This window comes from Bubalus kerabau, chromosome 11, assembly GCF_029407905.1.
Source record: "Bubalus kerabau isolate K-KA32 ecotype Philippines breed swamp buffalo chromosome 11, PCC_UOA_SB_1v2, whole genome shotgun sequence".
NCBI lineage: Eukaryota > Metazoa > Chordata > Mammalia > Artiodactyla > Bovidae > Bubalus > Bubalus kerabau.
This window is the reverse complement of record NC_073634.1, coordinates 29,540,830-29,566,419: the sequence shown is the minus strand read 5'-3', so window position 1 is coordinate 29,566,419 and position 25,590 is coordinate 29,540,830. Positions and strand designations below refer to the sequence as shown.

The window sequence follows — 25,590 nt, the reverse complement described above, 5'->3', positions numbered from 1 at the left end:
ACACTGGAATATTATTCAGCCATAAAAAAGGAATGGAGTATTGATATATGCTGTAACATAGATTAATCAAAACACATTACATTAAGTGAAAGAAGCCAAACATAAAAGGGCATATATCATATGATTCTACTTATATAAAATGTCCAGAATAGGGGACACGACTGAGCGACTTCACCTTCACTTTTCCCTTTCATGCACTGGAGAAGGGAATGGCAACCCACTCCAGTGTTCTTGCCTGGAGAATCCCACGGACGGGGGAGCCTGGTGGGCTGCCATCTATGGGGTCACACAGAGTCAGACATGGCTGAAGCGACTTAGCAGCAGCAGCAGCACATAGATAGAAAGTTGGTAAGTGGCTGCCAGGAGGAAGAGGAAGGAGTAAGATGGAGAGTTACTAGTAATGGGAATTGGGGCTTCATTTCATGGTGATGAAAAATTTTTGAAATTAGAGAGTGGTGATGATTCCACAACATTGTAAATGTACTAAAAACCACTAATTGCACAATTCAAAGTGGTTAAAATGATTACTTTTTACCTTGATTACAAAAAAAGGTGGACACCAAAATTAGAAACAGTAAGCCAGAGAGTGGAATGGGTCCTCAAAGGCTGCATAAGAACAAAGATTTTCAGAAGGACAAGGTTTAAAAAACATGATTCTAGATGCAACTTACTTTGGAGCTCTTTCAAAAACAAATGGCTAAAGCCTTATTTTTTCAGTCTTACATCTACTAGTTAGAGGAAACTAGATTTGTACATTATTTGTACATTAAAATAGGAACATTTTAAAAAATATCAAGGGAACATTTTGATTTATTGAAACTCTGATTATATGTATATGCAAGCAAATTACATAATCATGATTGGAGTTTAAAATAACCTAGAAAATTAGATTATAATTGGCCCATATCTGTAATTTAAGCTTCATGAAAACATGACCCAATGAATTATTTTCTACATACACTGCATCACATTTTGAAGGTGCTATAAAGTTCCTTCTGCAGTTTGTTGTGATCCACACAGACAAAGGCTTTCGCATAGTCAATGAAGCAGAAGTAGATGCTTTTTTGGAATTCCCTTGCTTTCTTGACAAGCCAACTAATGTTGGCAATTTGATCTCTGGTTCCTCTGCCTTTTCTAAATCCAGCTTGTACACCTGGAAATTCTCAGTTCACTGTTGAAGCCTAGCTTGAAGAAGGATTTTGACACTAACCTTACCAGCATGTGAAATGAGCACAACTGTCTAATGGTTTGAACATTCTTTGGCACAATACTCTCACTTTCTTTGGGATTGGAATGAAAACCGACCTTTTCCAGTCCTGTGGCCACTGCTGAGTTTTCCAAATTTACTAACATAATGAGTGCAGCACTTTTAACAGCATCATCTTTTAGGATTTGCTGAAGCTGAAGCTGCAGTATCTTGGCCACCGGATTCAAAGAGCCGACTCATTGGAAAAGATCCTGATACTGGGAAAGATTGAAGGCAAAAGTAGAAGGGGGTGGCAGAGGATGAGATGGTTAGCTAGCATCACCAACTCAATGGATATGAATCCGAGCAAACTCCAGGAGATGTGAAGGATGGGGAAGCCTGGCTGCAGGCTGCAGGCCGCAGGGCTGCAAAGAGTCAGACACGACCTAGCAACTGAACACAACACACACATAAAGTTCCTTCTAAAATACAAAATAAAACACAAGAGAACAAAAGCTGTTGGAGGAGGGAGGAGGGTTCAGGATGGGGAACACATGTATACCTGTGGCGGGTTCATTTCAATATTTGGCAAAACCAATACAATATTGTAAAGTTTAAAAATAAAATAAAATTTTTAAAAAAATTAAAAAAAAAAAAGCATACTAGATTACCTAGTATCAAAAAAAAAAAAAAAAAGTCACCCCTGCTGTTAATATTACTAACATTAAAACTGTACTTTTTAAATATAAATTCAGTATCCACACTTGCCTCAGTTGCCAATCTTGCCAAGTTTTAAAGGGGTACCTATGATACCCTACATGTATAAGGACAATCTGTCACATATATAATTTCATAAGCAAACCATTACATCACAAGTTTTTATTTACTGAACACTCACAGGGTACATGCGCTTCCCTGGTGGTCCAGCTGGTAAAGAATCTGCCTGCAATGCAGGAGAGCTTGGTTCAATTCCTGAGTCAGGGAGACCCCCTGGAGATGGCAATGGCAATGATTTGCTTGTGAAATTATATGTATGACAGATCTCAATCCCTTCCTCTGAAAAATGAATACAAGACTGACTTACAAGAGGCAGGATGTACAGAAGTTAAAAGTTCAAGCTGTGACTATCATTATATAAGATGTTACTGATGGAGATAGTTGAGGGAAGGGTCCATGGAACTCCTCATATACTTTTGCAACTTCCTAAGAGTCTGTAATTAATTCAAAACAAAAATTTTTTTAAGTACAGGTGAGAAACCAGACCACCAGTGTTTGAATAGGGTCACAATCAATCGCTGGCTGTGTGACCTCAATCAACTTATTTATATTCTCATCTGTAAATGAAGATAAAAACAGCATTTACCCATAAGATGCTGTGTGGATTAAATAAGCTAGTACATGTAAACCACTCACGAAAGTGCTTGTCACAAGGCCCGGCACTCAACTGTCAGCCATTATTAATGTTGCTATGATTATACATTTTTATTCTAAGATCATAATTCAGCTCTAGAATTCTATATGTTTACTGACGTGGAGAGATACCAGCTAGTTTGGAAAAAAGAGAAAAAATCTTGGCAGCCATTGTGCCAAAATTCTAGCTCAGCCACCTGTCTTCTTTCTATAAAGAATCTTTCTATAGGATTTAGTGTAATATTTACATAGAAATATTTATTCTTTCAAAAACAGTTATATCACAAAGAGCCACACTGCTGGAGAAGAGTCTTGCTTCTATATCAAGGTCATCTCCACCAAGTGTTCTCCAAGTATGAAACAATGTCTTATTTTGAAAACTCCTAGGAACAGAAAAGTTCACATTTTCTCTGGCTAAGTCTTACCAGGGCCTTGAAGACGTCAGGAAGTTATTCTTGGCACAGTTCACACTTATTGCCTCTTATCATGGTGGAGGCAGAAGATAAGTTTTAGAACTTTATACCTTACTGTTTCTCCTTCTCTTTAATATCCTTATAGACTCCATCTTCCAATTGCTTAATTATCTTCATTCCCGCTTCACAGATTTATTGGAAGGAGTACATGAATTAGAATACATCAAAGCACCTGGTGCTATACCTGGCATACAGTAAGTATTTCATACAGTTTTCTTTCCTTCCTAATCAAGGACTAAGCTAATCACCTCCATCACAAATGCCAGGCAATTGAGGTGTTCTAATTAGAACTTCACAATGAATGTACACAAACCCCAAAGTTTTTATCCCTATTTAGAGTTTTAAGTAAAGCAGTATTATGAAACCAGATCCTAACTGTACTTCCCTGACCACCCTAATCAATTTTTATCCAAATCCTAAATATTCAGCTGTTACAGTATCTTTCAAAGCTTAGATATCTTAAACTAAAATAGTTCAAGAAACATATACTATAAATAGACATCCTTTGTGAAAACATTTTTCTTAAAATTATTCCTAAACTCACCTAAACTGTATTCAGACATATTTCCACTTAAAATGCTTTTTGCTCTTTCTACAATTACTGTAAATGTGCTTCTCCCTTCCTTTCAAAATGTGTAATCCTGTCAAAAAAGGCAGATTTTATAAAAATCAAACACCTGAAGTAATGTTGCAACATGCTAGACTATAACTGGGAGAGAAAAATTAATTCTGTAAAAATGGTATCTTAACTCTCTTCACTCTTTTCTAATGATTTTTAAAACCAGAACAGTCTGTATGCTTTTCACAATATCACTGCTTTCAGCTGAATTTTCTCCTCCTATTTTTAAGATTCTTCTGAAAGTGACAAAACATGAATAGGAAAAATACCAAAGCTTGATTTTTCAAATAACTACTACTTAAAGAGTAGTTTGGAAAAAGTCTGTTTTCACTTTCAGGCTCAAGAAGAACTTGGCTTTTTTTCACATCAAATGTTATGAGAGAACAGTTAAATGAACTCTCTGATTTGAATTTTATCTCCAAATGCCAATACATTCCTTGGAATGTTTTTTCTTTAGTTCTGAGAACATAGCAAGACCCAGTTAAAGCAGTATTTCCCAACACAAAGTTATAAAACCTAAATTCTGATAAAGACTGCTTGCAAATTCAATAGAATGAACAATTCGATTCTTGGTAGATTGTTTTTCTTTTACAAGAGAAAAATGCTTTAAAAAAAAATCTTAACTGGAGTGATATTTACCTTACGAAAATACTGTATTCAGGATAGAAGATGCTTGTATATTGGACCCAGGCGCCAGCTTCCTCTTCAGTTTCCCTTTTTTTGACTTCTGTTACTGAAAACAGATTAAATGATTCAAATCTTCTTACAGATATATGTCGTAGACAGTCATCCAGGTGTTTTTGTTTCAGAACCTTTGAAATAAAACCAAATATTGTGGTCACAAATATTATATAAATACAATGTTCAACGTTTAAGAGGTAAGGGGACTTTCATTTCTGATAATGGCAGATAATTCAGACCAAAGTCTTACTGAAAACAACTAGAAAAGATGCATAAAACATTTTAAAACACTACTCAAAGGCATCAGAGAACAAGGACGATACTGAAGATCTACCAGTCTAATATCTAACAAGGTAAATCTAGTGAGAGGAGTCTGGCTTTTGTGACCACTCTTTCTGTGAGACATTCAATTCCAAAGGGAAGGTCTGAGAAGACAAGCAGCACTTTCAACAGATTGTAGAATTAGGGGGTAAAAGTTGAATTTCAAAGCATACTACCTAGTCAGGAGCAGGTATGTTATTCTGAGCCTGTGTGTGTATGTGTGTGTGTGCACGTGTGTACACCCAGACAGGAGCAGTATGTTATTCTGAGCGGGTGTGTGTGTGTATGTGTGTGTGTGTGTGTGTGTGTGTTAAGATAAACCAAATAAGTAATTTTGTTGGTGTCATTGCAAACTGGGTTCTTAAATAAGACAGAAAGGCAATACAGCTGTTAAGACTAATGAGGTTAAGCAAAAACACTGTAGCCCTGAATGTGAATGAAGTATAATATAAATTAATGATATATTTCATTTTTTAAAACTATACATGTATTGCCTACATCTGACCACTGAAAAGGTCTAAAACCAATGCCCAAACTAGCAGCAATGAACTCACTTAATGCACATACTGCTGTCTCTAAATGACAATTTTTATTAAATCAAAGTAAGGGGAATTCCCTAGTGGTCCAGTGGCTGAGACTCCCAGCTTTCACTGCCAAGGGCATGGGTTTAATAATCCCTGGTTAAGGAACCAAGATGCTTCCCTGGTGGTTCCGATGGTAAAGAATCTGTCGGCAATGCGGGAAACCTGGGTTCAATCCCTGCGTTGGGAAGATCCCCTGGAGGAGAGCATGGCAACCCACTCAGCATTCTTTCTTGCCTGGAGAATCCCCATGGACAGAGGAGCCTAGTGGGCTATAGTCCATGGGGTTGCAAAGAGTCAGACATGACTGAGCAACTAAACATTCAAGGAACTAAGATAAGGCAGGCAAGCTGAGGAAGAATGCCAGGAATTATACAAGATAAGCCTGGAACATCATGCACACAAGAAAACAAGAAAGCCTTACAGAATTAGAGGTTATATCAAAAGGATTCAAGAGACAATAGGGAAAGGGTCCATTGGCCAAAGATGGGATACTGTGAATATTTACACAGATAAGAAATGTAACTAAACTGAAACACATTAGTTCATAATGGTAATTTTTAAATGCCTCACTGCTGACCACTGAAGAATGCAAAGAACCAATTTATTTTGAAAATAGTAATTGAAGAGAAAGAATCAAATATTTATCTGTTTTTCCTATATAAACTATAACTGAAAGCATCCAAATGGAAGGGCCCAAGTAATAAATGAAGAAAGAACAACAGAACATCACCATTTTCAACTCCCTCATGAATTCATGAACCAAGGTAATCATAATAAGGAAATGACCACACGTCCCTGTGATTACTGATGAAATTTCACACCACCATTATCTTGACCAACTAAGCAAAACAAAAAATATCAAATCTGAGTTTCATCAAATCTCTAATGGGAAATAGGAAATGCAGGGATAGAGGAACTCATTGATCAAGTGCAATTAGCAAAATTCAAGTTATGGGAAACTCTGCAAAACACCCAGTTTCTTCTAAAATAGACAGCAAGGGCTGGAAAAGAGACATGTCAAGGGAATATTTATTAATAGGTTAAAAAGACTTAAACATATCAATAATAACAATATTTGGAATTTAATTTGGATCCTGTTTTCAAAAAAATTACACTGTAAAAAAAATTAGGAGACAATGGAGAAAATTTGGAAACTGACCAGATCATCAAAGAATTATTCTGCATAGGATTTGGCATTGCAATCATTTTTTAATGTTATCTTGTATAAGTACATACTGAAATAGTTATAGAAAAATGTTATCTGGGATTATCTGTTATCTCAGTTGTTATCTGAAAATGGTACCTCAGTTATCTGAGATTCACTTCAAAATAATCTGGTGAGAGTTGCATAATGAGAGATTAGAAATGAATTGAAGTAGTCCAGAGTTAAAAATAGTTGAGGATTATAGAAACCTTCCTCAGTAATCAATGCAAAGAAATAGAAGAAAACAATAGAATGGGAAAGACTAGAGATCTCTTCAAGAAAATAAGAGACACCAAGGGAACATTTCATGCAAAGATGGGCTCAATAAAGGACAGAAATGGTATGGACCTAAAAGAAGCTGAAGATATTAAGAAGAGGTGGCAAGAATACACAGAATAACTGTACAAAAAAGATCTTCACGACCCAGATAATCACGATGGTGTGATCACTCACCTAGAGCCAGACATCCTGGAATGTGAAATCAAGTGGGCCTTAGGAAGCATCACTACGAACAAAGCTAGTGCAGGTGATGGAATTCCAATTGAGCTATTTCAAATCCTGAAAGATGATGCTGTGAAAGTGCTGCACTCAATATGCCAGCAAATTTGGAAAACTCAGCAGTGGCCACAGGACTGGAAAAGGTCAGTTTTCATTCCAATCCCAAAGGAAGGCAATGCCAAAGAATGCTCAAACTACCATAGAATTGCACTCATCTCACATGCTAGCAAAGTAATGCTCAAAATTCTCCAAGCCAGGCTTCAACAGTACATGAACTGTGAACTTCCAAATGCTCAAGCTGGATTTAGAAAAGGCAGAGGAACCAGAGATCAAATTGCCAACATCCGTTGGGTCACTGAAAAAGCAAGAGAGTTCCAAAAATCACCTACTTCTGCTTTAGACTATGCCAAAGCCTTTGACTGTGTGGATCACAACAAACTGTGGAAAACTCTTAAAGAGATGAGAATACCAGACCACCTGACCTGCCTCCTGAGAAATCTGTATGCAGGTCAAGAAGCAACAGTTAGAACTGAATATGGAACAACAGACTGGTTCCAAATTAGGAAAGGAGTACGTCAAGGCTGTATATTGTCACCCTGCTTATTTAACTTATATGCAGAGTACATCATGAGAAATGCTGGGCTGGATGAAGCACAAGCTGGAATCAAGATTGCTGGGAGAAATATCGGTAACCTCAGACATGCAGATGACACCACTCTTAGGGCAGAAAGCAAAGAACTAAAGAGCCTCTTGATGAAAGTGAAAGAGGAGAGTGAAAAAGTTGGCTTAAACCTCAACATTTAAAAAAACTAAGATCATGGAATCAGGTCCCATCACTTCATGGCAAATAGATGGGGAAATAATAGAAACAGTGACAGACTTATTTTTTTTTTTTGGCTCCAAAATCACGGAAGATAGTGATTGCAGCCATGAAATTAAAAGACGCTTGCTCCTTGGAAGAAAAGTTATGACCAACCTAGACAGCATATTAAAACACAGAGACACTACTTTGCCAACAAATGTCCATCTAGTCAAAGCTATGGTTTTTCCAGTAGTCATATATGGATATGAGAGTTGGACTATAAAGAAAGCTGAGCACTGAAGAATTGATGCTTTTGAACAGTGGTGTTGGAGAAGACTCTTGCGAGTCCCTTGGACTGCAAGGAGATCCAACCAGTCCATCCTAAAGGAGATCAGTCCTGAATATTCATTGGAAGGATTGCTGTTGAAGCTGAAACTCCAATACTTTGGCCACTTGATGTGAAAAAACTGACTCATTTGAAAAGACCCTGATGCTGGGAAAGATTGAAGGCGGGAGGAGACCGGGATGACAGAGGGTGAGATGGTTGGGTGGCATCACCGACTCAATGGTCATGAGTTTGAGTAAACTCTGGGAGTTGGTGATGGACAGGGAAGCCTGGTGTGCTGCAGGCCATGGGGTCACAAGGAGTCAGACACAACTGAGTGATTGAACTGAACTGATAGATACCTGAATGGCTATTAAAGTATTATTTCCAATTTTGCATGTATCTGACATTTCCTGTAAAGTTTTTTTAATATATAAAGCACTCTAATAGTCACAAGTTAAATATAACTAAAAAGATATCTAAAACTAAATAAGTTAAGCAATAGACTTCTAAATAATCTATGAATCAAAAAACACACAATGGAAATTAGAAAGCATTTTGAACTGAATAATAAAAATACATTTCAAAACATGAAATGTAGCTGCTGCTGCTGCTAAGTCGCTTCAGTCGTGTCCGCCTCTGTGCGACCCCATAGACGGCTAAATCCATACTAAGAGGGAAATATATGGAAATGCTAAAAATCAGTAAGCTAAGTATCCATTGCAAAAACTCGAAAAAGAACAAATTAAGTCCTCAAAAGAGTAAAAGCTAATAAAGCAGAAAACAAACAAAGCAGGAAGGATTAACAACATCAAGGGATGGTTCTCTGAAGAGATTAATAAAACTGATAGCTTCCCTGATGAAGCTATTAAGGAAAAAAGAAAGAAGGTATAAATTTCAATGACATAAGGAGATCACTATAGATCCTACAGGCATTAAAAAATGCAAAGGAATATTATGAAGACTAACTTTGAAAATTTAGATGAAATGGACAAATTCCTGGAAAAATACAACTAACCAAAATTGACACAAGCAGAAACTGAAAGTCTAAACGGTCCTAAACTATTTTAAAAATAAAATGCATAAATAAAAATTTTACCACAAAGAAAACTCCAAGTCCAGACTATTCACCAGCAAATGACACCAAACATCTAAGTAAGAATTAATTTAAGTCTTACCACACTCTTCATTAAATTCTCAAATAACCCCATGGGATAGATACCTATTATGTGACAGAGGAAGCTAATGAAAAGGAATGGTAATTTGCTCAAGGTCAGAAAGCTAGTAAGAAGCAAATTCAGGCTATCTGACTACAGAGCTTGAACTTTCAACACCTTTTCTTGTGGAGAATGTGGTAGCCTGGCACCAAACATCACATTTCCACTTCCTTTAAGATACCTTCCTATGCTAAAGCTAGAAACCACATTTCCCAGAATCCCTAGAAGTCAGTTTCAGATGTGCTTTTGGTTTAGCTAACCAGATGGACTAACATGAGATTTGAAAGAAAGAAAGATGGAAAGAAGAAAGATCCATTTCTGCAATGTGTGCTAGTAAGAACAGTTCTAAAGACATTTGGATCTTCAGCAGCTTTAGCAGAGGTTCCAATGTTCACGCTCTAATTTAGTGGAGAGTGAAAGACTGAGTAATGGAGCACATGTGTGTGCGCGCACACACACACACACATACACACACACACGCTGTACAAGTGTCAAACCTTTGCTGGTAGACACAGAACAGGCAAGGTGTACTTCTGGAGTCTACAGTTCCAGAAACAGTTTCTTGATCACCAGAGATCACAGACAATGTGAAATGATCCCAGAAAGAAGCTCAAGTTCTTCATTTTGGTAGCGGTAGCATCTCTCTTGGCAGGCCAGCTTTTGTGTTGTTCTGGGACTCATTCTTTGTAGGTTCCTTTAGTTCCTCCAAAGATTTTATGAGCACTTAATTCCCTTTATAAAGCCCTTTTCTGCTTAAAATAGCTAGAGTTGTTTCTCTTATCTGAAAAGGAACCCTGACTACATAAAGGCAAACTGAGATCAGAACCAAGCAAGAAACCATACCAACTTGAATAATATACCTTGAGGGAAAAAATAGGCTTAAAATTTTTATATTATATAGAAGGTTTATACGGTTGATTTTTTTAAATGGAACATCAGAAAAATCGCGTCTCTTTGACTTGTTTGAGAGTTTCCTTTAAAAATAAAAGGGTGGGGCTTCCCTGGTAGCTCTGTGGTAAAGAATCTGCCTGCCAATGCAGGTGACATGGGCAAGATCCCTGATCCAGGAAGATCCCACGTGCCTTGGAGCAACTAAGCCCCAACGTCACAAGTATTGAGTTGTGTTCTAGAGCCTGAGAGCCACAACTACTGAAGCCTGTGCGCCCTAGAGCCAGTGCTCCGTGACAGCAGAAGCCACCACCATGAGAAACTATGCACTGCAGCTAGCGAGCAGCCCCTGTTCTCCCCAACTAGAGAAAAAGCCCGCAGAGCAATGACGACCCAGCACAGCCAAAGATGAAATACATAAATAAAATTTTAAAAATAAATAAAATAAAAGGATGAATTGTTTTAAAAGTTTTTACCAAAAATACAGTCTTATTGTTATCTATCATCTATGATTATGAGGAAGAAAAACACATCACTAAACAAAGCTTACTCTCAAAAAAAAAATTGTTATAAAATGTAAAATGTAGATATTATAAATTGCCACAGATCTTGTCCAATTAATGTCCAAAAATCAAATGCCTTTTTATACTAATTAAATTACTCTGATGTCAAGGTAATGACATTATAAATCACTAAGGTAAAAAGTTATTAAATCAACACATGTATAAAATTGTAAGAGGCTTTTATAGTTTAGTAAATTCCATGATCTACAATATGACAACAAGGTAATTCTCAAAGAAAGTAAAAAATATATTTAGAATAAATAAAAAGGAACAGTTATTTACATAATCTATACACTACTCAGTAAAGGTAATCATATGCAATGGAGATCAATTCAGATTACTACTGATTCAGTTATTTCAAGGTCATCAAAAATGTCTGCAGCTTTGTGACTTGAGAGGATATTTAAATTTCCCATCAAGGTATAATTTTGTCAGCTACCGCTTTTAGAATATTGCCTTCCAACCCCCTAAGTAAATATTAATTGCCTTCCAACCCCCTAAGTAATAATCAAATGGAATTATGGGATGGGGTGGTGAAGGAAAATACTCAAAGTTCAGATATAAAAGGTTATATACCTTACAAATAAAGTTTGGGGTTTGAGCTAGAATTGTGAAGTCCAAAAGTACCTATAGAGAGCAGCTTTCTAAAATGGCAAAAAACTAGATGTGAAAAAAGGAATATAGCCTCTCTTTGCCACAGAGAACTCAGAAGGAACAAGAAGGCAATGAAAACCAAGTAGACAAAGTGAAAACATTCAGTTGTTTGAAAGCTTCAAAAAAATAAATGAATGAAAATGTTTTCAACAATAACCAAAAAGGTGATGGATGTGTTAACTCATTGGGGGTGGGGATGGGGAATACTTTCACAATGTATACATTTATCAAATCATCACATTGTGTAGTTTACAATATGATTTGTCAGTTATATCTCAATAAAGCTGAAACTTTTAAATGGTGAATTTTTTTACTCTTAGAAAAATTCATATAAAAACATCATTTTTAGGACTCAAAACTTTTTAGGAATTAAATCATAGATTTCTGGTCTTAATTTAAATAACAAAAATGAGCCAAATAAAAATATTCAGCATTATTTTAGGAATGGGGGTTAAAGCATTTAATCTCTGCAAAATTGTTATATTTACTCTTAGGAAGACTATTGATTAATAGTCTAATAAATATACAGCTCTGAGAATGTAAAAAGACACATGCTTTCACACTTGGAGCCTTCTAAACTTTTTATTTTCATTGCTGCACAGTGAAAAGTTCATTTCTTTCAAGGACTTCCCCACTGTTCCAGTGGTTAAGAATCTGCCTGTCAATGCTGGGGACAGAGGTTTGATCTCTGGTCTAGGAAGATCCCACATGCCGGGAGGAACTAAGCCCACCCTCTAGAGACAGCGAACCGTTAACTGCTAAGCCAAAAATAAAGAAACTTCTTAAAGTCCATTTCTTTCAAAATAATTATTGGTGGAATATTTTGTTTTCAGATTGACAAGCTACATACTTCTAACTCAAGAAAACATTCCCGTTCACCATTTTTAACCTAAAGCATATTCCTAAATATTTTTAAGGAATCCAATAAAAACCAATTATTAATCTTAATAACTCAGAAACATAAAAAAAGAAAATCTCCTCCAGTCACTGATGTATATGTCAATAAGGTTTGAACTGCGGGGGTCAGGGTTGAGCATTGCAATTTATATGCTTAAGGTTAAAGTATGTTCCACACAGCACGCAAAAATCTATGTCATCTGTGACTACAGTAGAAAGTCTATAATCAATTGAAATGTAAGTTTAACTTCAACAATGTGAAAAATCCTTATAAATACAACAATGTATAAAATTAAAAAAAAAAGGGGGGGGGAATGAAAGAGCACGAATGACCCTACTCAGCTGCTGCTGTAGAAAGTGATCCCTAGTGATGCCAATAAAAACCAATGAAGAGTCCATCATTCAACTCCTCACTTACATAGGGATCTAAACCACAATTCTCAGTGCAAGATCTACAGGCACAACCATTTCTAAGACATGGTTTCTTGGTGTCTGTTTGCCATTTTCTATCAAGAAACTGGGAGACATAAACAGGACACAAAACACAACACATCTCTTGTAACTGACTGAATTAACGGACCCTCTCCGTTCCCTCTATTAAATATTCAGACTGGGCCATGTGAACTGAATAGTGCCAAGGTACTATTCCTGCCCTTCCCCTTTGAGTTGGTTGCCAAGTTAATTGGCCTTTTTCACAAGCTTTTTACACCAGCTGTTCTTATTACTGTCATGCATTAAATATTTAAAAAACTAATGAAATAATAATTATGAGGAGTGGTAATCATTATTCCATTTTATTTTTATAGTTCTTCCATAAAAGTTAAGTTGAATGTTTTGGAAAGATAAAGGTAAGTTTGCTTGAGAAGTTAAGTTGCTTAAAAGTTTACTACCAATTTCATTGTGGGAAGCCAGCTGTATAAACTTAGAGAACTAACTATAATTATTTAGGACAATTTGACACTCAGATTGTAGCTTCATTTTAGCATATGTCTCATTTTCATGACTGACCTTTCTAACCAACTTTCTCAATTAGTCAACAAGTTAATAGGTACTCCTATTGTTTAGCATCTTGTTCTGGGAAGGATTTTGGTCACTCACATGGAATTGTTTTTCTGGTAGTCAGCGGTCTTCAATTTTTTCTCAAAAAACCAATTCTCTCTTTCCCTGACTATATTTCATCAAATACAATACATCATTGATTATAAGATTCCATTTTTTTCCTTCCTTCTGATGTTACATAGAATAGGCTGCCTATTAACTGGGATGCCATCAACTAATAGACATATCCCAATTTCATAGATGTTATAATTAAAACTACACACCTGGGAACAGATGAAAAATGGTTTGAAAATCATCAGGTTCACTGGAAAAGAAGTTTAAATATAGAAGAGTAAAAACCCACTCAAAATTCTACCATTTGGGAAAAGCACATTTAAACATCCATCTATGCATATACATATAGCTATGAATACATTTTTAAATGGCTCATACTATACATACTGTCTATATTTTGTTTTAGATCACTCTCTTTGATACCATGAAAATCAGTTTTCTGATAAATGTACTGTGATGATCTCACTCGGATGCCCATTTTACCCAGTACATAGCTATTTTTTTAAAATATTTATTTATTTGGATGCAACAGGTCTTAGTGGCTTGTGGGATCTTAAGTTTCAGCATGAGGAATCTTTTTAGTTGCGGCATGCAAACTCTCAGGTGTGGCATGTGGGATCCAGTTTCCTGAACAGGGATCAAACCCAGGTCCCCTGCATTGGGAGCAAGGAGTCTTACCCACTGGACCACCAGGAAAGTCCCCATAAGCTGTTTTTAAATGTTAAACATAAATCAAATTCTTTGTTATGAAATCATAATAGGATTAGAAAATAGATAATTAGTTTATTCCTAACCCTGGAAAATAATTTCGCTTAAAAATAATCAGAAACAGAAGAGATCTTAAAGAAATCTAGTCCCACTCCCTCATTTACAAATGAGGTACAAATAGGTTGCTCATCATCATAGGTAGATCTGGGACTAAAATCAAATTGTATTACATTCTATTCTAGAAATCATCCTGTCTCTTTCTGCATTGACAGTCTCAAATGTATATTACCTGCTTTAATTTAAATTGTACTATAAAATATTTCATTAATCGGATTCTTCAGCCAAGTATACAGACATCTAGGCCCTATTATCCATTCTGTAGGTGGTTATGAGATGTGCGTAAGCATGTAAGGGTCACTGCTACTTTTTCATCTGCTCTATATCCCCTCCTCTTGGGAAATGCCCCTCCCTCACTCTATGCAATAATGGCAGGGTTGTTATTTTCCTTGCCACAGTGTGGGCTGATGACCCGGGTAAAAGTGCACAATTCTCCTAGAAACAGCAATTGGTTCAAACTTGGACTATTAGAATCGTTTTGGAGGAAATGATTTGGGTGTTAGGGAAAAGGGTTATTTCTTCTGGATCACTAGCTGGGTGGATGATGAGGTAGCTATTTTTGCCATTGGATAGTCAAACCCAACAAAGAAGAAAAAAGAACAATATCCACAGCCTCTATTGATATTGATCCATAGACTTCCAGACCTCATCTGATTCAAGTGGGCACTAGATTCAAAAGTCAGCAATTTATCATGTGACCTGGTATCAAATGATGAACTAGGTCAACCAGATTTTCTCTCCAAGAATATTAATTGTAAAATACAGAAAATATTGGACAGTTAAGGTAGAGGGCCATGAGATAGCACTGCAGCCCTAGTGGAAACATAGAATTGTAAGGAGAAAAAGGAGACATAAGCAGATGTCATAGAAAAAGCAAGAGAGTTTCAGAAAAACATCTATTTCTGCTTTATTAACTATGCCAAAGCCTTTCACTGTGTGGACCACAATAAACTGTGGAAAATTCTGAAAGAGATGGGAATACCAGAGCACCTGACCTGCCTCCTGAGAAACCTGTATGCAGGTCAGGAAGCAGCTGTTAGAACTGGACATGGAACAACAGACCGCTCCAAATAGGAAAAGGAGTACGTCAAGGCTGTATATTGTCACCCTGCTTATTTAACTTACATGCAGAGTACATCATGAGAAATGCTGAGCTGGAAGAAGCACAAGCTGGAATCAAGATTGCCAAGACAAATATCAATAACCTCAGATATGCAGATGACACCACCCTTATGGCAGAAAGTGAAGAAGAACTAAAGAGCCTCTTGATGAAAGTGAAAGAGGAGAGTGAAAAAGTTAGCTTAAAGCTCAACATTCAGAAAACTAAGATTATGGCATCTGGTCCCATCACTTCATGGGAAATAGATGGGGAAACAGTAGAAACAGTGGCTGACTTTATTTTTCTGGGCTCCAAAATCACTGCAGATGGTGATTGCAGTCGTGAAATTAAAAGACGCTTACTCCTTGGAAGGAAAGTTATGACCAACCTAGATAGCATATTCAAAAGCAGAGATATTACTTTGCCAACAAAGGTCTGTCTAGTCAAGGCTATGGTTTTTCCAGTAGTCATGTATGGATGTGAGAGTTGGACTATAAAGAAAGCTGAGCGCCGAAGAATTGATGCTTTGGAACTGTGGTGTTGGAGAAGACTCTTGAGAGTTCCTTGGACTGCAAGGAGATCCAACCAGTCCATCCTAAAGGACATCAGTCCTGGGTGTTCATTGGAAGGACTGATGTTGAAGCTGAAACTCCAATACTTTGGCCACCTGATGCAAAGAGCTGACTCATTGGAAAAGACCCTGATGCTGGGAAAGATTGAGGGCAGGAGGAGAAGGGGACGACAGAGGATGAGATGGTTGGATGGTGTCACCGACTCGATGGAAATGGGTTTGGGTGGACTCCAGGAGTTGGTGATGGACAGGGAGGCCTGGTGTGCTGCGGTTCATGGGGTCGCAAAGAGTCGGACATGACTGAGTGACTGAACTGACTGACTGAAGCAGATGTCATGAAGATGTCCCATAAGAAGGAGAAAAATAATTCATATCTCTAGTATTGTTCAGATTTCTCAGTTTTCCAGTTCTGAATGCTCACAAGATACAAATGGTCTGTTCACTTGAAACATATTTACTAAGAGCCTGAAAATGTTTAAAGATTCACTTTCTCCCCTGCCCTCTCCAAGGGAGAAAAAAAAAAAAAAAAACATATTTTCTCTGCCGCCTTGACTAAGATTCTTATTTTGACCAACAGGATATTAATAAATATTTAAAATATTAATATGTTTCAGTGGTTGCATTTGCTCTCTTATACCTCTGACATTACCATGAAAACATGTTAACTAACTGATCTCAGGATTAGAGGCATGTGAACCAAGCATGCAGCCTAGAGCCACTCAGCTGATCGCAGCCTGTCAGTGGCCCACAAACAGAATAAATGCTCACTGTTGTGTGCAACAGCATGTGATGTATGTAATGGCATTGCATACAACAGTATGTGTATGTATTAATATCCGATGGTGTGGTTATTTGTTACTCAGCAATAGCTCACTGATACAATGCACTGAGGATAAGATCCTGTGGGCCACTTAAAGACTGTCCTTATTCTCAGGCTTTCCACAACACACAACAGTTATCTACTAAAAATTAACTACCCAGGCCCTGTGCAGAAGATGGAGGTTAATAAAATAACATCTTTCCCCGGGGAGAATTCCTATTCTCCTGAGAAAGATGGATTCTAATGAAATGGTCGTAAAATAATGTGAAAAGGGGTTACCCATAGGTAACACCTATGGGTCTAACTCAGCCCAGAGGAGTCAGCAGAGGCGTCACATAAGAGGAGATTGACACAGAGGTCTGAAGGATGAACAGTCATTTATTAAGTAGAGAAGAAGATAGAAAGACTCTAAGCAGTGAGCACAAATATACCAAAACATTAAATTTCAAAGTGTGAGGGGAGTTCAAATGGCAGCCACGGCTGAAACTCACTCTTATGCTAAAGTAGACAGCAACTCAGAATGAATATAAATGACGGTCAACTAGAATTTTTACTAAGAATCACTTGTCATCATAATAAGGTTTGACTGATCATTTTTAAGCCTTAATTTACTATTTTGATAATTCAACTTTGTTTAATTCACTACAGAAAGTTCCTACAATAATGATCTATAAGGACATGCATTTTATTATCCTATAATACCATTTGTAACATTAACAGCAAAACCAGATCATGAATGCTCTGCAAGGGCTGTCAATGTGTCAGCAAAGAAAAGGTCTTTGAGTGTGTCATGACAGCACTGGAAGGCCACAGTATGAAAAGACGACTACAGACAACTGCAAACAAAGTAACCCCCAAAATACTAAACACAATCTCAAAGTGGCAGTAGCTGAGAAACTCTTCTCGAAACACAAATCAGAAACGCAAAGTGTCCTACTGAATAAAGGTTTCAGCAGGAAACCCCAGGCAGAAGCATAACATTGACGTATCAACAACAGATTTCACTTCAAGCACTTTGGCAAGGAGTGTCAGTGATGTCAAATAAGAAAATTTTCAAACGGGCACACCACTGAAGTTACCAGCAACAGCGGCATCTTCGAAGTGCTAAAAGATAACCACCAGTAAACAACACACAGAGACGCCAAGGATTTCACTGATCACTTCAAACCAGAAGATAAACAAGTTAACTACGGCGTGGAAGAGAAGGGGTGGGCGGGGGCAGCTCTTACAACTCCCTTGGCTCTCAGCTCCACGGAAGAAACCGAAGCAACACGTGCAACGTCACAGTCCCTACACAGTCAACCACGCTGATCACCAAAAGAGGGACCAGATTTGGGGCTAGAAACAGGAGTTAAGAAGCAAGGAGAAGAAATCAGGGGAAGAAAGTAAAACAGAAGCAGAAAAGAGCAGTATGGGCTGCGGAGCGGCTGTTCCACCAACCCTACTGGCGGGCAAGAAGAAAAGTCCCTCAGATGCAGACTAATGTCTAGGAAGGAATCTTCTACTTCGATCGGAGTTTCCCAGGACTCAGCTTTGGCTGCCCCCTCCCTACCAATGCCACCTGATGCCTCCCTTTTTTGGTGGGACCTGTAGGTGAACCAAGGGGGCGCTCCTCAGGCGGCTCCCGGTAAAATTGTGAGGGAACTCCCCGCGCTTCCAAGGGTAGAGGAGCTACAGATCGCTTGCGAGGGGAGTGGCCAGAGGTAATAGTGAATTAAGAGGGCTCTCCCTTACCTGCCGCAGGAGCTTCCACCGGGCGGCACCCAAGGACGCCGAGGCTGCGGGTCCCGGAGCGGCGCCGCTGTTTGCCTGGCCCTCGCCTGCCGTCTGCTCTGCTTGACCGGCTGCGGCGTCAGAGACTTGAGATTCCATCCCGCTAGAGCCTCTGATACCCGAGGTCCCGCCGCCACGGCTCTCCCCTGCCAGGACCTGCCTACTTCTTCCCAGTCAGGACCTGTGACGCCAGGCCTCCCACCCTCTGCCGTAGCTCCCGAGCCCTCCCCGAATGCCGCATTTCCGGTAGTCGCATCTCCTTAGCAACCAGGGCAGCGCGACTCTCGCCACTGCACCATTTTGCTGGTGGCCATCTTGAGTGAGGGCAGACCAGAGGGCGCGAGAACTGTGGCAGATCTAGCGCGACCCTGCCCCTTTTTGTTCTTCTCTCTTCTTTTTCATCTCGAGTTCTGAAGAATAGCATAGATCTAAAAGATTTGTATTTTGAGCAATAATGATCTCAGAAGTAGGGGGGAAAAAAAAAAAAAGAAAAAAAAAAAAAAATCCATTCCTGACCACAATAAAGATGGTGGAATCTGCTTAGAGCTCGTGCTAGTTGGGGGTTACGTAGAACGCGTGCTGCAAACTGGCTCTCGGCGACACTGGGTAGGCAGTGGTTCTGCTAGCTGCAGAACGCAGACTTCGGCAGGACGCGGTCGAGGTGACAGCTGCACTCCTTCCTGAGAGCTTCGGGTCCTCTGGGCGTGCCTTTACTCGTTTCGGTATCTAGAGCCAGGCTGACTTTCAATTTGCGTACGTATTGGGGGGCGTAGGCTGGGGGTCTCGTCCCTTCACCTCTTCCTCTCCCCATCCAGCCATCCCTCAGTCCTTTGGTTCTAGCTTTTTGACCGATTTCACTTAACTGCGTGACACATGGTACCACTCTCTCGCCTCGGATGCACAGGGAAAACGAATAGGTTCTCCCAGGAACACCCGTGTGTCTGCCCTACCCCCATCGTTAACCGGCTGTCTTCTCCCTGCGGGTGGAAGATGGATGGAGGGAGGCTGCCGGCAGGGATGTAGTCATTTAGAGCCTTTCTTTTATTTTCTCATACTTTATTTAATTTTTTTGTTTTTGCTGGTATCGGCTGCTCATTCCCTATTTCCACTCTCCTTTATTTTGCTACTTCGTAGCGGATCCGAGCTGCGGTAAAGCTGACGCAGTATTTTCCCTTTGCTACCCAGAAACATTTTGTGGAAGACTTTCATGATGACATTCAACAGTGTGCAACGTATCTAGATATTTCTGTCCAAAAAATAGTAGCCAACGGTTACTGAGTGGTTACTGCGGTCCGGGCACTTGATTAAGGGTTAAACGTAAATTATTGTTTCATTCTTACAATAGTTAGTGGGGTCATTATCTCTGTTTTACACACGAGGAAACTAAGCACAGGTGCTAAGTGCAGGAGTAAAGACCTGAACCCAGGTTTCTCTGACTTAACTACTCAGTAGCCTTACTTACCTTGCTAAGATAGGTTAAAAAGAACGGGTCTTTATGGCATCGCATTTCCTGTGTGCATCCTGAAGTGCTTTTTGCAACTAAAGAGCTAATTCCCTTTTTAACATCAAAGTCCAGTTGTTTTTATTTGCAGATAGACATTCCTCTGTCACTTTCTGTGGAGGTGACCTGGGGTAGTTGCTTAAACCTCCCTAAGCCACAGTTTGCTCACCTGTAAGATCAACATAATAGCTACTCTATCAGGTTCCTATGAAGTTTAAATTAGATCAAGTATATAAAAACATCTGGCATGTAGCAAATTCTCAATAAATACTAATCCCTTCTCTACCTTTATTCAGTAATTAGTCTTTTCCAGTTCATCCTGCATATATTGGGTTGGCCAAAAAGTTTATTTAGGGTTCTCCATAACATCTTGTGAAAACCTGGAAGGAACTTTTTGACCAACCCAATACCTGAATTATGCAAAATCAAAGCCAGTTTGCCTTTAAAAGCCCTCAGAGTTCCTGAGATGCCCCCATGAAGTCTTTGTATTTATTGCAGATTTTTATTTTGTTTTTTCTTTTTTTTTTTTTTTTTTTTTTTAGTTTGCCCATGTGTGTACCAGAATCAGTGCTGCATAGTTTGAGCCTGATAAGATTGACCTTACTAAAGAGACATTTAAGTCACATCTGCCAAGAAGTATGACTTGAATGAAACTAACTTGTACAAGTTTTCAGTACTTTTAACCTGAGTTATCAGCTGTCTGCAGTTATTTGTAAGCTGAGGGGTACACAGCCCCAAAGGGGAAAGTTAAGAACTGCAGATCTTAGATGCCCTGAGAACCCACTGCTGTACAGTCATTCCTATGAAAATCATTCATGTGCTGGCAGCCCCTAAGGGAGCGTAAACCAGGGACTTTGATACCATGCAGCAGAAGAGCAAATTGTTTCTCCAAGCTTTGAAGTATAGTATTCCTCACCTTGGGAAATGCATGCAGAACGAGCACTTGAATCACTGTAACTTCGCTGATCGTTATTACCATAGAATAAAATTGAGAAAATATCACCTAACCAAGTGTCTGCAGAATAAACCCAGGATCTCAGAGTTAGCAAGAAACATCCCAAGTCGGAACTTCTCATGTAAGGTATGGACTGTTTAAATTAACCTCTGTGTAGGCCTTTAAGATTAATTTTAGCTTAAAAATAAAGAATGGGTAGGAGATCAGTTACTAATTTTTTCAGTAAATCTGGTTTGATTTTTTAAATGGTCAGACTCAATTGTCTGTAGTCATATGTAAGTATAAAAGAATATATATATTTATAGAGCTCTAATGTAATATTGTAAAAATGTACATTTATAAAAAATGATTCACCTTAGGAATTCCTTCCTGTGCTACCAGTGCAGCTCAAAGTATAATTTGCCTTCTAAAATTCCTGGGCTGTTATAATAACTCTTAATAAACTCTAATAATATGCTGATTGTTTTATGAATCCCAAATTAGTAAACTTCAGTGAAAACCACTTAATTGTGCTACTTGTCTGTTAAAAATTGAAAAAAAGATTTGCATTCTTGACCACTGTATTCCTCTAGAAGATGCTTTCGGACCATTGTACTCTGGCCAGACCCCAAGCCATGGGCATGACCTCAACCTTGAGGACCTATTGCCCTTGTATGTAGAATGAGCACATTTCCTCCGTTGCCCCCGACAGTCCCAGTCTACACTGTCCATCTGTAGTTATTGACAGTGTCCCCTTTCCTCCCAGATGTACCTCAGGTTGGCAAGTTATGTGCTCATCCTCGTTATTTGAGTTAAGCTGCTGGTGCTGTTGCCCCTTTGACATGACCTCCCCTACCGCATACTTGCTATGTCCTTAGTTTCCTTAAATTGCATTTAGGAGTGATGTTCTTGCAATATTTTAGCATATTTTGTTATTTTTGTATTTTAATTTCTAGTTTCATACTAATATTTTTCATCTCTTTTGACTTTTTTATTGTAGTAGAGTATATGTAACAAAATTTTCCATTTTAACCATTTTAAGTGTATAATTCCATGACATTAATTACATCACAGTGTTGAACAGCTGTTATCACTATTTCCAAAATCCTGTTATCACCTGAAAAAAATATACCTAGAATTCCCCACTCCTGCCCTTACTGAACCGTGGAAACCTTTCATCTACTTTTTGTCTCTGTGAATTTGCCCATTTTAGATAATTCATATAATTGGAATTATATAATATTTGTCCTTTTGTGTTTGGTTTATTTCACTTACATTGTTTTCAAAGTTCACCCATATCGTAGCATATATGCGAATTTGTTCCTTTTAGTGGCTGAATAATACTTCTTTTATAAACCACATTTTATTTATCCGTTCATCTGTTGATAGACACTTGAGCAGCTTCTTCTGTTTATAAAAATGATTTTTTAATCTTATTTTACTCAATTCTTCTGGCTTTTTGTTTCATTTTTGTTCTTTTATTAGCTCATATTTATTTATTTGGGGGCATTTTTGTTGTTGTTTGCTTTCAACTTTTTAACCTTAGTCCTTCCTAGACTTCTACTCTTTACATTTTGGTCATCCAAATTTTTCTTTTTATAGCATCTTAGTTTAGTTTAGCACTTTCCTTTTTTACTCAAATTTTTCAGTGTCTTCTATTTGATTTTTACCCTTTGTGTGTGTATTTGCACACATGTCCTACTTGAGAAAGGTAAACTTTAAAACTTTACCTATTGGACACATTTTAGACATTTAGATCATTATATTTTGAATTGTATCTGGAACATTTTGTTATCTTGTACTTTTATCCTTAGTCTCAATTTATAAATAGTAGGCAGGAATTACCGTCAGAGTGACAGCTGTTAAGATTAGCTCACACCCTATGCAGGAGCTGGACTATTTTTTCCCTCTACTTGTCCCTGAAGCAACTTTCCAGTTCTCTTTCATAGAACCCTGTTGTCTGGAAGCTTTAACCTGCTTCAGTGGCTTAATAATTCCTTCACCTGGTAATGGTCTGGCTTTCACATGTCATACATCAACCATTCCTTCTGTGAGAAATTATATGATGTAAAAGCTGTAGTCCCTCTCCTTTATGATCACTGAGACCTGGGGAAGCTGTGAAGAGATCTGTAGTCAAAAATGCACGGCTAAATAAACATTCACTCAGTTTCAACCTTGTCTGCTCTTACGGGAACAACCTGGAGAAGGAAATGGCAACCCACTCCAGTATTCTTGCCTGGGGAATCCCATGGACAGAGGAGCCTGGAGGGCTACAGTCTGTAGGGTCACAAAAGAGTCAGACACAACTTAGCAGCTAAGTAACAACAACAAATGGGAACAGCAAAGTAGAAAAAGTAATTAGTGCCTTTTAGGCAAATTAAAATATATTTACTTAAAGACTTGTTTAGATAAGTTAACTCTTATTCTTTAGAGTTAAGGGAGGGAAGTCTGTGTAATAAAAATGCCAGAAAGAAGAGCTGTAGCCATGACTGGTATGTCAGGACTCTAATCTCTCTGACTGGAAATGAAGGGGGGAGTTTCAAGTTGGCGTTCTGTAAAAGTCCTCCAGATGCTAAAATTTCATTATTTTATATCTCTACCTTGTTAACTTACCAACAACTATCACCTATATGTTTGGGAACTCTATAGTACCAACTCCTGCAGTTTGGCTTTGTATCAGAAATCCTGGGAAACGTTTCAGAAATACAAATTCTTGGCTCTCACCCCACATCTGCTGGGTCAGGATCTACTGGCTGAGGCCTGGGGATCTGGTTTTTTGTCTTAAGTTCCTCAAGCAATTCTGAAATTCCCAGTCTGCCAGTGATGGCGGATCTGCATTTAGGAACTAGACACACTTGTGATCAAATATTGCTGACCTAAACCTCACTGAATTCATTCATTTCTGAAGCTCTTTCTGGCAGGGACTGTGACTTTCCATTTAACATTAGCCAGATGGCAAGATGAACTTATTCCATTACACTTATGCACCAACTAGTAATATTCAAAGGCTAGCATCAAACCAAATACCCCATTTCTTTATCTTTCACATCATCCTGTTCTGCTCTGCCTACAGAAATAATTCCTGAAATCTTTGATCATTTGAGATACAAAAAGAAAACCAAATAAGGGGAAAAAAAGGTTAAACATTTGTCCACTGACTCTTTCTACAATATAGATTAGCAGTTCTTATAGTAGTCACTAAGATAGGTTGACAGATATTTCCTTCACTGGCATTAGTGATCTATGATTTGTGGGAATCACTGGTTCTGAAGGTTCAAAACTTGGGAAAGCCAGAAAGAAAAAAATTGTAGTCTCACAATAGTTTTTTTCTTTTTTGATAATAGTTCATGGAGTGGGACTGCATTATAGGTGCCAATTCTTTATTGGGTTTTTTCCTCCACATTCCATTTATTCTTTACCCTGCTGGAGTATGGCTCCTATCCCCCACTAAAAACCCATCATTGTTGCCAAAGATGTAACATATTTCAGCCCAGTAACCACTTCCCTTTCCTTCTCTTAGAGAAGCTCTCAGCAGATTTGACATCCTGGACCAATCCCTCCTTGAAACACTCTTTTGGCCTCATGAGTCCACGTTTTCCTAGTTTTCCTTTTCCTACCTTACAAACCAACCCTTCTCAATCTCCTTTTCTGACTTTTCTTCCATATGACCTCTCAACTTTGAAGTTTCTCAGACTTTGGTTCTGGCTCTTTTTTCTCTCTAATTTCTTCCTAAGTAGTTTTATCCATTCCCTTGGATTTAGTATCATAGGAGTTATTATCTTCATCCCAGATCCACCTCTGAGCTGCACAGGATTAATCTCTAGTTGGACATCTTACTGACTTCTCAAACTATCCACAGTTGAACTTCAACTCTCCCAACCCTGACTCAGCTCTTCTTCCTCTCACTGCTCTGTATGCAGTTGTTCAAGCCACAATGTGGGAAAACATTAACCTGCCATTGCATCCGTTAACAGTGTATACCTAGCTTCGTGATTTTTACCACATCACAATACCACCTGGGCTATTATTTACTTAATTATTTTCACTTAACCGACTTGTCTCATCCCAAGGAATAGTAGTCATCAGTCTGATGTGCTTGTTATATTGTTTCTAATAAAATATTCATATACCTCAAATCATATATACCATCATGTCTGACATGCTTTCAGAAACACATTACATTAACCTCCAAAATACATGGTGAATCTGTATTTCTCTATCTCTACCAGTATCACTCAGTCATCTTTCATCTGGGTCACTGGTTGAAGCCACCTAACCAGGTTCTTTGCTTGCCGCCTTCTCATCTAACCCATTTTCATACAATTGGAAGAGTGATCTTAAAATATAAAGTAAATAATGTCATTCCACAGCTTAAAAACCCTTCCAGAAGTTCTTTTTTTTTTTTTTTTTAAGAAATTAGTGTCTTTGTATTTTTATTTATTTTTTGGCAACACCGTGCAGCATGAGGGATCTTAGTTCCCTGACCAGAAATGAACCCAGGCCTTCTGCATTGAGAGTGTGGAATCTTAACCACTGGACCACCAGGGAAGTCCCCAGAAGCTCTTAACACATAAGCTCCCATTTTCCTAATCATGTTCCTCAAGACCTTGCAAGATCTAGTCCTTATCTCAT

General features: G+C 38.3%; 2 protein-coding genes across 6 annotated transcripts in view; one reads left to right on the top strand and one right to left on the bottom strand.

Moving 5' to 3' along the window:
• Positions 1-18,826, bottom strand: part of CAMKMT (calmodulin-lysine N-methyltransferase) — a 411,952-nt gene extending 393,126 nt beyond the window's left edge. Inside the window, exons 1-2 of one of the 2 annotated variants that reach the window (XM_055539970.1) lie at positions 18,485-18,826; positions 4,328-4,500 (exon numbers count right to left, since the gene is read on the bottom strand). In XM_055539970.1, the coding sequence (XP_055395945.1) occupies positions 4,328-4,500; positions 18,485-18,622 (311 nt within the window). In that variant the 5' untranslated portion in view covers positions 18,623-18,826. The remainder of the gene's footprint in view (positions 1-4,327; positions 4,501-18,484) is intronic. The other variant, XM_055539971.1, reaches the window with a different exon arrangement.
• Positions 18,827-19,045: 219 nt separating this feature from the next.
• Positions 19,046-25,590, top strand: part of PREPL (prolyl endopeptidase like) — a 34,733-nt gene continuing 28,188 nt past the window's right edge. Inside the window, exons 1-2 of one of the 4 annotated variants that reach the window (XM_055539966.1) lie at positions 19,046-19,276; positions 20,567-21,105. In XM_055539966.1, coding sequence (XP_055395941.1) covers positions 20,887-21,105 — 219 coding nt within the window. In that variant the 5' untranslated portion in view covers positions 19,046-19,276; positions 20,567-20,886. The remainder of the gene's footprint in view (positions 19,277-20,566; positions 21,106-25,590) is intronic. The other 3 variants (XM_055539965.1, XM_055539967.1, XM_055539968.1) reach the window with 3 other exon arrangements.